This window comes from Mus caroli, unplaced genomic scaffold, assembly GCF_978045245.1.
Source record: "Mus caroli unplaced genomic scaffold, Mus_caroli_1 scaffold_1, whole genome shotgun sequence".
Taxonomy (NCBI): Eukaryota; Metazoa; Chordata; class Mammalia; order Rodentia; family Muridae; genus Mus; species Mus caroli.
The window spans coordinates 86,113,076-86,125,632 of record NW_028227256.1 but is presented as its reverse complement, the minus strand read 5'-3'; the positions used below and the strand labels follow the sequence as shown (position 1 = coordinate 86,125,632).

At 50.1% G+C, this 12,557-nt stretch overlaps 1 protein-coding gene across 16 annotated transcripts in view; it reads right to left on the bottom strand.

Annotated features, from left to right (window-relative positions):
• The window catches only part of Agap1 (ArfGAP with GTPase domain, ankyrin repeat and PH domain 1), a 435,924-nt gene that overhangs the window by 270,475 nt on the left and 152,892 nt on the right, over positions 1 to 12,557 (bottom strand). For 9 of the 16 annotated variants that reach the window (XM_085839355.1, XM_085839372.1, XM_029480713.2 and 6 more), the window contains exons 3-4: positions 10,580 to 10,667; positions 9,866 to 9,877 (exon numbers count right to left, since the gene is read on the bottom strand). In XM_085839355.1, coding sequence (XP_085695481.1) covers positions 9,866 to 9,877; positions 10,580 to 10,667 — 100 coding nt within the window. The remainder of the gene's footprint in view (positions 1 to 9,865; positions 9,878 to 10,579; positions 10,668 to 12,557) is intronic. The other 7 variants (XM_085839356.1, XM_021160509.3, XM_085839378.1 and 4 more) reach the window with 1 other exon arrangement.

The following is a 12,557-nucleotide window of genomic DNA, read 5'->3' as shown; positions in this document are numbered from 1 at the left end:
CTGGGGCATCATTTGTGTTGCAATCCCATGTAATTTGTTTACTAGAAGGAATACATCAGGTTCTGCCTCAAGGCTTTTGCTCCTCCTGAAAGGGACTCTCCACTGAGAGGACCCACACCTCAGGCTGAGGAGCACCACCAGCACACTAGCCTCCTGTTCAGAGCTGGCAAGGCAAGGTGTCCTTGTGCCCTCTTTCCGAGGCTGGAGCTACCGGGCCTCAGGCTCAGCCCAAGCCTGCCAGACCTGGCTTCCTCCAGGACCAGCCTGCATCTGAAACATCTTGGAATAAGGTCTATGCACTCTAGGCGCTGGTGCGCGGGCCCCAAGCCGCCGGCATTGCTGAAGAAGCCAACAATCCTGATGGGACGTGAGGACCAGGTATGGAGGGTTCCTACAGATCACGTTTACCAAAGTCTAGAGGAAGTCTGGGGACTCCTAGCTACAAAGCCCCCACCCCATCTCCAAAGCATGTACTATGTCACTGTCACTTCTAGTGACAGTGACCCCACACTTGGGTAGGGACAATTCTTTAGGAGTCCTGTTCTATTCAGGCATCAAACTTTACTCCATGCAACCGAAGCCATCTTCCTAACAGCGTGTGAAGGGCAGGAGCAGTGTGGACTGGTTCTGTCGCCACGTGCCCTCCCCAGTGACCGCACACACTGTCCTTTCAGCACAGCTGGTTCGTCCATTGGGCCCTTGAAAAACAACTGCTGTGTTTTATCAGTTTGTCTCCTGTTTTTCATGGTGTTAGATTTTTAAAAATTTAAATGCTTATCAATAAGCAGTGGGGGGGGGGGGCTCAAAAAGCCAGAAACTGCTGGTCAGATATGCTGACCCCATAGTCACAGGGACAGGCCAGCTTCAGGCCCAGGAGCACACATGGCAAGTGTCTCTGCCTAGGTCCCACCTAAGAGTCCTAACATGGTGCACCCTGGAAACCTCCACGGGCAGAGGCAGGAGAGCACTACCAGCAATATCTAGTTTCCTTTTCTGGTCTGGACCAATCACAAATAAATCAATTACACAAACTCATTACAGCCAAGCAACGTAGGCTGCTGTCAGTATGGGGCTCTGTGCTGAGATTACACACACACAGTGTTGGGCCCCGTGCTCCTTGGGTATTGTGGCCTACACCCACAGTAGCTCTGACAAGCACACACGTCCTTGTATGGACCAGGAAGGGAAGTATGTCCAGGAAAGAGCAGACCACCTAGGCTCTGTGGAGCCACAGAAGTTAAGTGTTGCCTGTGTGAGGCAGGATTAGGGCGTATGTACACAGTGCTGTCCAACTCTGGTCTGCACCACACTCAGTGATGGGAAGATGAAATGCACTGCACAGGCCCTTTGTTTAAACTCTCAAAGAACACTTGCCCCTCTGTGGCTACAACACAGGCTTGCTTCTACCTCCATCACCAGCAGCTCAGGAGCCAACAGTGAGGCACACCTCACTACTGTGTTCCACGAGACTCGCTGACCTGAATCTTTTCTTATACCTAGACATACCTATCGGCTCAAAGAAAAAGCACAAGGCTGGAGCAAAGTCAATCAGAACAATCTCTGAATATTCTGCTGCAAAGAGAAAAACAAAGAACTGAAAAGCAAGAGAGAGAAACATTTCACTTTTTCTCTGTACCAGGTCTAAGCACCATGGTCAGGGGCATCAACAAGCTGCTTGGCACTGGGTGGGGAGAGCTAGCTAGCTACATGAGCCTTAAAGTCAGGACATACAAGAGATGGGAGAGGGAGGAGTCTGTGTTCCAGGAACATAGGTCAAGAAGCTGACGTCCCCTATTTGAACCGCTCTAGATGGATTCTCTATCCCTTCCTCCCTCCTCCCCCACCGCCACAGCTGCAGACTTATAAGTAAACCTAGTCTTGCTCCAGCCAGATCCAAGCAGGCTGTTGCCATGAGGTGCCTTAAAAGTGGAAGCAGGCTGGGCACTGATGGCAAAGTCAAGGACAAATGACACAGCAGACAAAGTACTAGATGTGGGGTCGGGGAATAACAGATTCCAAAATTAATGCCTGGCAGGTAAAGGTGATGAACTTCAGTGGAGAACACACCTGTAAATGTATCTTAAAATCTTGAAACATACCCTGGGATTGTAGATATGAAGCCATCTATATTTTTCCTGCTGAGAACGGTTGTGCTGTTGGACTGGGGACACAGCTCAGTGGGTAGAGTGCTTGTCTTGCATGCACGACTCTATGGTTCTACTTGGTATGCATGCACTGGGCATGGTGGTGCACAGCTGCAATCCCAGCATTGGAGAAGCTGAGGCAGGAGGATCAGATGCTCAAGTCACCTTCTATTACATAGCAACATTAAGGTCAGGCTACAATACACCAAATCCTGTTCCAAAAGTATAAAAACAATAATGGCCATGCTCAACTCTCTAGGTTCCTGGGACAGCTGTGTAGAAAGCCAGGCCGGCTGATTCTGACTCTGGAGCCCAGTGGCATCCAAGTGTACACACGTCCTGTGTCCGTGAACTGCTGATCCTGCCCAGCATGTGCCAGCTGGTCTACCCTAGCTAGAGGGCTGGAGACTTGACCTGGCCAGGTGTCAAATCAGTTCCACCTAACGATCGGGGAAACAACTGCTTCCTGGATGCACACACCAGCCTCAGGCCCTGGGCCAGTTTTCAGTGAGTCTTCGGCTTCTTGCTGAAGTAATGATAAAAACACGGACAAGCCACTGAGTTGCTGCCAACCAACTGAAAAACACATTTTGTCCTGCCAGACTCGTGGATGCCAGAAACATGACAACCTCCTCTTTCCTGGCTTTGCTGCTCTCTCCCCTTGTTCACAGTGCATGCTTCTCTTGAACATCTTCCAAAGTCTAGTAAAGAATTGAGTGTCCTTCACCTGTCTTACGCAGCGTTGTGCCATGCAGGGTAGAGTCAGAGACTACATGCAACACACACAATGTCAACATGGAAGGTAAGGTAGGGGACATTCCCATTAGGGGCCAGGTTAGCACACCTCAAACCACGCAGAATAACAACTGAACTGAACTATGGAACCGACCAACCAGTGGGCCCATGATCTCAAGGCTCAGAGATAACCCTAAGCGGTTGCTTTTGCTTAAAAAAAAATTCCTGGGTTGCAAGCAACAGGGTAAAATTCACATTCAAAAAACGTAAACGGGTAGATTTCAAAGCCACTCCAGTTGTATTAGGGTTATATGGATTTTTGTTTTGCTCAAACGTCAAAGAGTTTGAGAAGAAGCCTACCATCTGTGTAGCAAGACTAACTGGACTTTTTAAAAGTTTACTGGATTTGGAAAAGGTTCTTGGAGCCAATGGCCTAAATGTGTTTCAGCAACTCTGAGAGATCAGGCTGGGTGTTTACCACAGCGTTTGTTTCTAGGAGACTAAGCAAACATCCATTAACAAAATATTTCAGATCCACGCGCTCCTGAGAACACACTCACTAGCCTGACGCTAGCCAGACACATCTGTTAGGAGACCAGTCCAGGCAGGCACTTTGGAGGAATATCAAGACTGACGCATGGATAGAGACTCTCAGGCAACTGCTGGCTGGATGTAAGTGACAACCAGGAACCTGCTGTAGCATGTGACATCAGCACCCCAGAGAGGGAGAGGGAAACTCAAAGCCTGCATGGGAAACCCAGTGCTCTGGTCTGCATGTGGCACCCACAGTTCTACACCTTCCCACCTATCCATGAATGTGGCAAAGACCCTAGAGCTTCTAGACCCAGGAGAGGGTACCGACCACCTCCTATCTTGACCTCTGATCTAGGTTCCTGGTTGTCAGGTGTGGTCCCAGGTAACATAAAGGCTGTGCCTTTATTGGTCTCACCTTCGTTCAGGGGATGCTTGGGATGCCCTGAAGCTGTCTGATGGTTTCATATGGACCAATGAGGTCCTTGAGCAAAGGAAAGCACTGGTGACAACAGCCACACCGCTGAGAACATCAGAGGGAGCAGAGTTAGAGCCTCTTGTGGCACCCACATATGACAGGCCCACACAGGAGGAGGCCACCCATGGCTCTGCGATGACAGGGTTGTCATTATACAAAGGCTGAGAATTTTCTGAGTATTCTACACAAGTCACTCTGTGTGTGTGTGTGTTCATCAGATGCTGAATGTTGTAAGACTGCTCAACGGCCAAGACGATCTGTGAACCCTGACGACTCAGCCCCAGGCAGTCGTGTCTGACATTAGCAAGCCTCTTCAGGGCATGGCAGGAGATGGGACAACAGACTGCACAGCAGCCCAAACTGCATTCTTAAATGCTCCCTGGTTACGGGGTACATTTTGTTCCCTACCTTTCAGCACCCTACTCCTCTCTCTTAGTACCCCTTCCCCAGCCCCTACACACATACACACATCTGTTTGTCTCTCCCAAGATGTGGACTGGGCTCCTCCCCACAGACCACTTTCACCAAACCTAAGATGACTCCATCAAAAGTAAATGGGCAACAGAAGCTCTGAGCTTCTCTCAGGAACGAAGAGTTGAGACCTGCCGTCTGCACACCCCAGTTAGCCAGGAGCACTGGCAGATTTTTTGGGATTCAGGCTCTAAGAGTTTAGTTTCCGGGTGTAAGTTATGAGAGTGTATTATGCTATCCTCTAGGGGGGAGGGGTTGCTCCATCAGATGGGCTGTGCCTTCTTCTAAGAGTCAACTGCCACTGGTGGGCCTGTAGACTGCTGATACTTTCTCAAAGGAAGAAGAGACTGGGAGGTCACTGGACCCTCACCTGAGAGTCCAGCCACATCTCCTAGCCATTTGATTACAACTGGTTCTAACTGCACACGGCCTCAGTTATCTCCAGAGCGGACAGTACATGTAGGCTTAGAAAGGTGAATGAGAAGGGGGCTTCATCTACATGGCTATGGGGAGGCCATCACTCATGCTGGGTAAAGACTTTCCAGCATGGCTGCCCTGGGTCATCACTCCTGCCCTCACACCCACACATGCTCTGTAAGGAAGCCCCAAGCTCTCTTGTTGGTTCTTCAGGGAGAACCGTGGTGGAACCATGCTTGGTGGAGCTTGTCACTGGAAGAGGGCAGCATCATTTAGGGCTCCCAGGGCATCTCTCACAACAGAGACCTTCTGACCCAGTTCACTCTTAAGACAACCAGCCCTCCATATACCCCTGCTGCACACCCACGGATCCAGCCAAGCACAGATCAAAAATGCCCCTCACTGTAGGTCAGACCTACTGAGCATGCCTGATGCTTCCTCACACCATCATTACCAAAACAACTTCAAACTACAACACATGTGGCATTTGCACACATCGTGTGTGGGCTCCTCCACCTCCCTCCAGTGCTTCAGAGGAAAGACACTGCCATCCCCATCCTAGCCAAAGATCCACCTTGGATTATCCCCCACTACTCTGATTTTCTTGGGTTACTTTGTGGAAAAATGGGTGACTTGGGAGCAGACTTCTGATTGGCTGTTTTCCGACTGGGGTGGCGTGGGGAGAAGAAACCTGATGTGGGGATCTCCAGGCTGCTGTCTGTGCACCCTCACTGTATGTGGTTGAGGTCACCGTGCATAAGGCCACTGTGTATACAACTGCTAGGATAGCCAGGAGAGCACAGAATCAGGGCTGGGGCAGAGAGGTGGATCCAGGTCTCCTGGACGTGTGTCTCCATCACCAAGCAACTGGGCAAGCACCTACTGTCTGTCAGAGTAGACATATCTAGGGCAACCACAATCTTGAAGCTTCTGCCTACAAATTTGAACAGGTTAAGAGACAATGAAAAAGGTCAGTGACAAGAGGAACACGTTTCTTATGAATTATGCCCATGTGGATTGGAACAGCGGGGCCACGTGCTCCCATCCACACCTGGATGCAGTAGCTCTTCTTTCCTGAAGTTGTAGCCAGTGACAGTCACTCTTGGAGTGAGACTTGCCCTCCTCCCTCTTCAGGCAGTGAGTGAATCTTACAGCAGGCAGGCAGGCGGCCTCAGCCTCCATTTAGTGTGTGTGGGTTTGTTTACTCTGGATCTGGGTAACAGAAGGTGGTTTGCAGACAATACAACTTCAGCCCACAGTTCTAGCCCTGTGCCATCAGCAGACTGCGGCTGGAAGCATCAGCTGGGGGTGATCGATGTTCTCACTGCCATTCTCAGCTTTGCTGATGTCAACCTCAAAGCCATCTACTGGATCCATCCCTACAGAAACACCAAGGCCTCGAGGACGGCAACTCTCAGGCAGGAGGAAACAACACCCAAAGAGGGCGGCCCAGGGCCCAGGGCCTATCATCCCTGGAGGACACAGCAAGTGTCCTGGGATGACACACGATTCCCAACACCTCCCACATGCTGTTGACAAGCTGTTTCTCTATTTCCTTCCCTACAGGGAGTTAAAATTCCATGAAACACATGGGCTTGGTATGAGGGAAGGCAGGGTACACAGTGAATGCTAAGCACTTAACACATGAGAGGGACCTGACATTACACAGCCCAAACACCCGTTCACAACTCTAATTAGCAGCTATTAATAGGACATTGAAGGGAGGTGTGAGGGTCACACCCAGCCTGGTCCTGTCCTGTGGGACTCAAGAGCCAGCAGTGTTAACCAACCCAGGTCCAGGGGAACAGATGAAGCTGAGCCCGCCCTCCATAGCTCTGAGTACACTGGTGACAGGCTGCCGCTGCTGCCGCCGCCGCCGCCACCACCACCACCACCACCACCACCACCACCACCACCACCACCACCACCACCACCACCACCACCAAGACCTGCCCTGCCTGCCTACTAAAGTAACCAAACTCGCCTAGGGATATCACTTCTGCTTTTAGCCACTGGATCTAGTTTTTTGCAACAGCAGCCCTGGGACTCTGGTATCATACATCACCTCTCTCTCTCTGCCTCCCCCACCCACACACACACATACACACTCACAAATACACTCACTCACACATAAAGGAGACCACCCATACAATAGCTGCACTCTTTCAGCTCCTTCCAGGGATCACAGACTCCCTGCCGAGATAAACCGGTTTCCCCTAAGTCACTAATTAAAAGTAGCATTAAATAGAATGCATAAAGTGTTTTTTCTTGACTACATCTCCCAGGCTTTCAAGTCACTCTCTTCTCTCATGGAATAAGATGCCAACTAAAAAGGTGCCACTCAAGAAGAGAGAATTGAGCCACCCTGTATGGTGACACTGAGAGGCACCTGAAGAAAACAGTCCAGGGTGACTGCACCTGAGATGTTTCTGTCAGGAGGCCGAGCTCTTCTCCAAGAGTGATGTTCTGTTTTAAGCTCCTCACCACATTATCCCTCCCATTACCCAAACCTCCCAGGGGCAAGACAGGATCACAGTGCGGTGGTCTGAATATGCTTGGCCCAGGGAGTGGCTCTATTAAGAGGTGTGGCCTTGTTAGAGTAGGTTTGGCCTTGCTGGGGGAAGTGCATCACTATGGGGTTGGGCTTTGAGACCCTATGCTCAAGCTCTGCCCAGTGCAGACGAGAGCCTCTTCCTAGCTGCCTGCAGGGGGAATCCTTTCCTGGCCGCCTGTGGATCAAGATATAGAACTCTCAGCTCCCTCTCCAGCACCACGTCTGCCTGCATGCCACCATGCTTTCTCCCACGATGAAGATGGACTGCACCTCTGAAACTGTAAGCCAGCTCCAATTAAATGTTTCCCTTTACAAGAGTTGCCTTGGTCATGGTGTCTCTTTACCTCAATGAAACCCTCCCTAACTAAGACACACAGCAAAGGATATTTATGTATGTATTAAGCCAGAGGAACAACCCTGTGCCACCATGAACCAGAATGGGGAGAATCCAGTGAGTTGCACAGACTGGCAGAAATAGCCATGTGGATGGCAGAGTGGTAGCTGTTCAGCTGACCGCTCTAGCAGTCATGGGGGATTTCTGTGACATGGACATGGTTTGAGTGTCTCCAAAGGGCTGTTTCCCAACAATGGAGGGTGATGAATCCGTTAGCAGATGGGTTATAGTGCAGGGAAACTGCGGCCCTTGAAAGAGATTGATGTGGGTCTGGGAGGATGATGGCTCATTCTCAGTAGAAAGGGTTCTTGCAAAGATCAAGCTGTCCACATCCCACACTCAAATCTCCTGTCTCAGCATGCAGTCCACTGTCATACAAGCTCTGGCTAAGCTGCCACCATAAGGCCCTCAACAGACCCCAAACATGTATCTGCCCAATCGTGGACCTTCAGTTGCTCAAATTGTGGGCTAAAATAAACCCGATTTCTTTCTAAAGCAAAGAGGGTTTCCGTTATATCAGGGGAAAATGGCATGTCACAAAGGACAAATCAGAAGGCGACTGCAACACAAAGACATTGGAGGGTTGCAGAGGTCACTCCAATCCCAAAGTTCCAGCCAGGCACCAACCACACCTGTCCTCCTGAGCTGCGCCCTTCCACCTGTGTCCTACCGAGTCACTGAGCCAGCTCTCAGATCCTCAGAGGCAGAGGATAGCTGCCATCTGCTGCATTCCAGGCAGGAACACATGGGTGGATGCTGGGACGCAGAGCTGCCAAGTCAAGGGGCTTCCAGGCACACAGTTCTCCTCATTCACAGATGCAGCTGAGTATCCTGTTGGGTACTCCTGGGCATGACGCTGCTCAAAGCTCCCCCAGGACACAGAACAATCACCCTGAGCCCAAGGTTCACAGAAAGAGGACACACATATTGGTAGGCAGGGGAGGGTGTGAGAGGCAGCCTAAATTCTGTCTCCCAGATCCAGGAGTCCTCAGCTATGTGTCTGCCAATGTGATGATATATTCTCACTCTGTGGATGGGGGTTGGGGGGGGGGTGTTAGCAACCGATGAGGTCATCTCACAGGATACAATTTTTACTTCTGATGTGTGAATGTTCTAAAGAAACAGCTCTGTGTTGATCAAAATAGAAGGTCATATTCTACACTGCAAATAAATCAAGTCTGACACAGGCGTGTTAGGATGGACTGAATGTCCAATGGGAAAGTGGCAGAAACCACAATAATGACCAAGTGTAGATGTGGCCCAGCCTCTTCCTTTAGAACCAGCAACTTCAGCACAACCTACCTCTAAAACCGCTAGACCTCTGAGCCACATCGTGACAGCAAGAGAACCTGAGGCTGGCCTGGAACTTCTAGCAATCCTAGCTTAGATGCTGGAGATGTTCAAATCAGAGCTGCCTGGAAAAGGCAAATGCTTATCTTGCAGTTGAGTTGGCTGTACACCCATGGTAGCTGGTTTCACCAGTTGTACAATGGTGAGTCTCACACACAGAAGCCCCTAGTTCAAAGCACTCCAGACTCCTAGTCAAGCTGGCTGTAGTGACCACTCACACTCAGGCATATGAAGAAAGTGTAGCCCTGGATGGGTCTTGGGGGGAAGATACTAAATTGCTCCCTTCTCCACTCTGTGGGTTCCAAGCATCTGGGTCTGTAGTCCCCACAAACCAGAGCCTTCGTCCCTTTGGTCTCATCCATAAACCTCTGTTTGGATCCCCTCCTCCCCCCAGACCATCATTCTACAGAGAGAATTTTAAAAGTGGGCGTTTCTCTGATGGGGCAGCCATGAGGCTTTAAAAACATGGTAGAAAACTACTGCAGGGTGAAAGCAGAGCCCCAAGCAGGCCCCTCAGAACTCTGTTCTTTCTAGATGGTTCTACAGTCTTTAGGACAAGAGTTAAGGGGCTGAAACATGTGTTACAGGGGACACGTGAAGCTACTTCGGACTACTACTCAAGAGACAGCTAAGGGACGAAACAGGGTGAGATGCTGAACTTAGGAAAAAGGTGGATGAGACAGAGTAGGATGAGACACAGAACAGGGTGGAGGGGAGCGCTACAGTACAGGGTGGTGCCTCTCCTCTCTCCAGAACGAGACAAGCACCGCATGAAGAAAACATATAGTTACCTGCGTCCATATCTGCAAAGAATGGAACAGCCAGTAAGAAAAAGAAGGAACCAGAAATTCAGTGTCTCAGAGTTGGATTTCAAAAGGTTACATGGGGAGAAAATAACAGTTCAGGAAGTGGCTTGTGGGCTATGCTTGCATTAGGGGGACTAGAGGGCTTCCTTCCTCCTACCATTGTCATAAAGCTACTTAGAGAAAAAAATAAATAAATAAAAAAAAGGAACAGAACCACAGTAAGACATGGGTATGTCAACAGAAGAATCAAAATGTCTAATGGCAAAAATAAAAAATGCCTAACTCACATGCAAAATGATTACATGTTTGTAATACAATATAAAGGGAAACATACTTAGACACGTGGCAGGGTGATCTGGATTGTATTAGAAATGCTGGTGTCTGTGACTGAGCAGCACCACACGGTCAAGTGTCCAGTTCAGAATGGTGTCTGACCAATACTCAAAGGGGTGGCACCGGACTAAGGACACGCTTTACAGAGTGAATGTACTCCAGAACACCTCACGGTGGTTAATGCTCAAAACGCTGGAGTGGATGCGCTAGAACCCCAATGGGAGGGAGCATATACCTAAGTCTCTTTGCTGCTTGGTGGCTTTCTTATGACTTTAGCATGGGTCATCGATGATTTAGAATATGCTAAGGAGAAAATTGAAAGCCTGAACTCTAAGCTGGTAACTAACCACCTGCCGAACAGCATACCTTCTGGAGATTCCTCCTGCACGTACGTGCCTGTCAGGTACCGGTGCACCAGCGCAGACTTGCCGCTGGCCAGGTTACCCACAATTCCCTGCGACAAAAAAATAAGACAGCAGTTAGAGGTGATTTTTTTTTTTTTTTTTGCATGTGTGGTCATAATCTCCCTGCTGAAATGTTGAAGAGACACTCAGAAATGAATGCAGTGACTCCTTCTATCGGAGATGGAATCAAACCCAAATTAGCAGCTCCTGTCCAATAGTGCTGGATACTGTTAGGGCGTCAGCATGCTGGCGTTCTTCTGGGAAGACCCCTGCTTGCTTTATCTGGCACATGTGCAATGGCTCAACTGTCCACGAGGATAGGTGCCTCCCTATCTATACTAAGGAGGAAAGGTTCCATGGGACAGGATGCTACGAACGGTCATGCGTAGTAGATAGGGCCATCTGGGGTGTTCCACCCTAAGAAGGTAAACATGGGAAAGACTTGGAGGCAGGGGTAACTGGGATGGGGGAGGGAGGCAGAGCCCATAGAGAACAGACAGCAAGCCTGTCTCTCAGAAACACACAACCAAGAGAAAAACCACAGTCAAGCTGTGGCCAGGACAACTCAGGTGATCACAGTGAGTAGAAAATAACACTGGCAGGCAGGATCGGGCACCTGGCCTGTGCGGGAGCCCTGCCCTTACCCCCACAGTCGCTCTGGGGAGCTGCTGCCTTGTGCATTCAACTCTTTGCTCAACAATCACATATCCATCCCCAGTCCCAACTGCCCCCACAGCCGGTGTGACTATCCCTGCACCTGCAGGCTGTCCTGGCCCTCTCACCATGCTTGCACCCCCCCCCCCCCGGGCTTCCTACTTCCTGGCTTTGAATCCTATATCCACAGGCGGCCAACCTTCTCTCTATGGACTTGCTGTCTCCAGGTGAGTAGAACTTTCCACACTGACTGATCACAGACCCAAATCCTACTCTAACTCAGGATCCACAGCCAGTTCAGAAATCACAGCCTTCTGGTTCTGTTCAGAAACCACAACCTTCGAGGTCCACCCTTGGGCTTCTGAAAGTTTAAGTCCCCAGGCCCCAGATGTTATATGGGGGTGGGGAGGAGCTGAGAGGGGACTGGTCACAAGAACACTGTCCATATGGGATCAAATGTACATTTGAAAGTAGCCCAGCAAGGACTCTACCTGTGATCTACAGGGGAGATGACACCCCCCCCCCTCCGCCCAGTCCTCACCAGCTCCCAAATCTGTAGATGCCTTTGATTCCCAACCTCTAGAACTATGAACATGGGTTTTACACCGTAACGCCACGCCCTCACCTGGAGCCAGCAAGATGCCCTCAGGCCCTGGCTCCTGCCTTTTCCTGCTGTACAACAGTGTTTAGCAGATCTCAGTGTGAGGCTGTGACTTCCAGCCCCTTATGGGAAAACACTGTGTCTCCCTCATCTTGTTCTCCACCTTCAAGGCACCCAGCCCAAGGAAGATGCACAGCCCCATGGACTCCGAGTATAAATGGCTGATGCGTGACTAACGCAGTGAATATAAAGGAGCTTTCTCTACCCTTGAGGGCTGGGCTGAGGACCAGAGCATGTGGACAGTTCCTGCACAAAGAAAAAGTCATCTCCCCCTCCAAGGCCAGCCTGCATCTTCCTACCTTGAGCCTCCACAGTTTGAGAATATCTGCCTATTAATTATTCTTTTGCTCAAGGGCACCTGCTGTTTGTCAGCTTCAAGCTGAGAAAATCCAAGCCAGTATATGCCACAGAAATGAAATTTTTAATTAAGATTACTTTCTCTTCCTGGAAGAAATGTTCCCCTACCCAGCACTGTGCAGCTGGGCTTTCTCTGTGTGGTGACACCAGACACTCTTTCCTGTAACAGTGGGCATTGGTACCGCGTATTCCTGAGCAGGCCAGTGCCGCCCAAAAGAGGTTTCTTTGGCCCCTGCACCCATCTCATAGGTTGTGAGCTGCACCATTT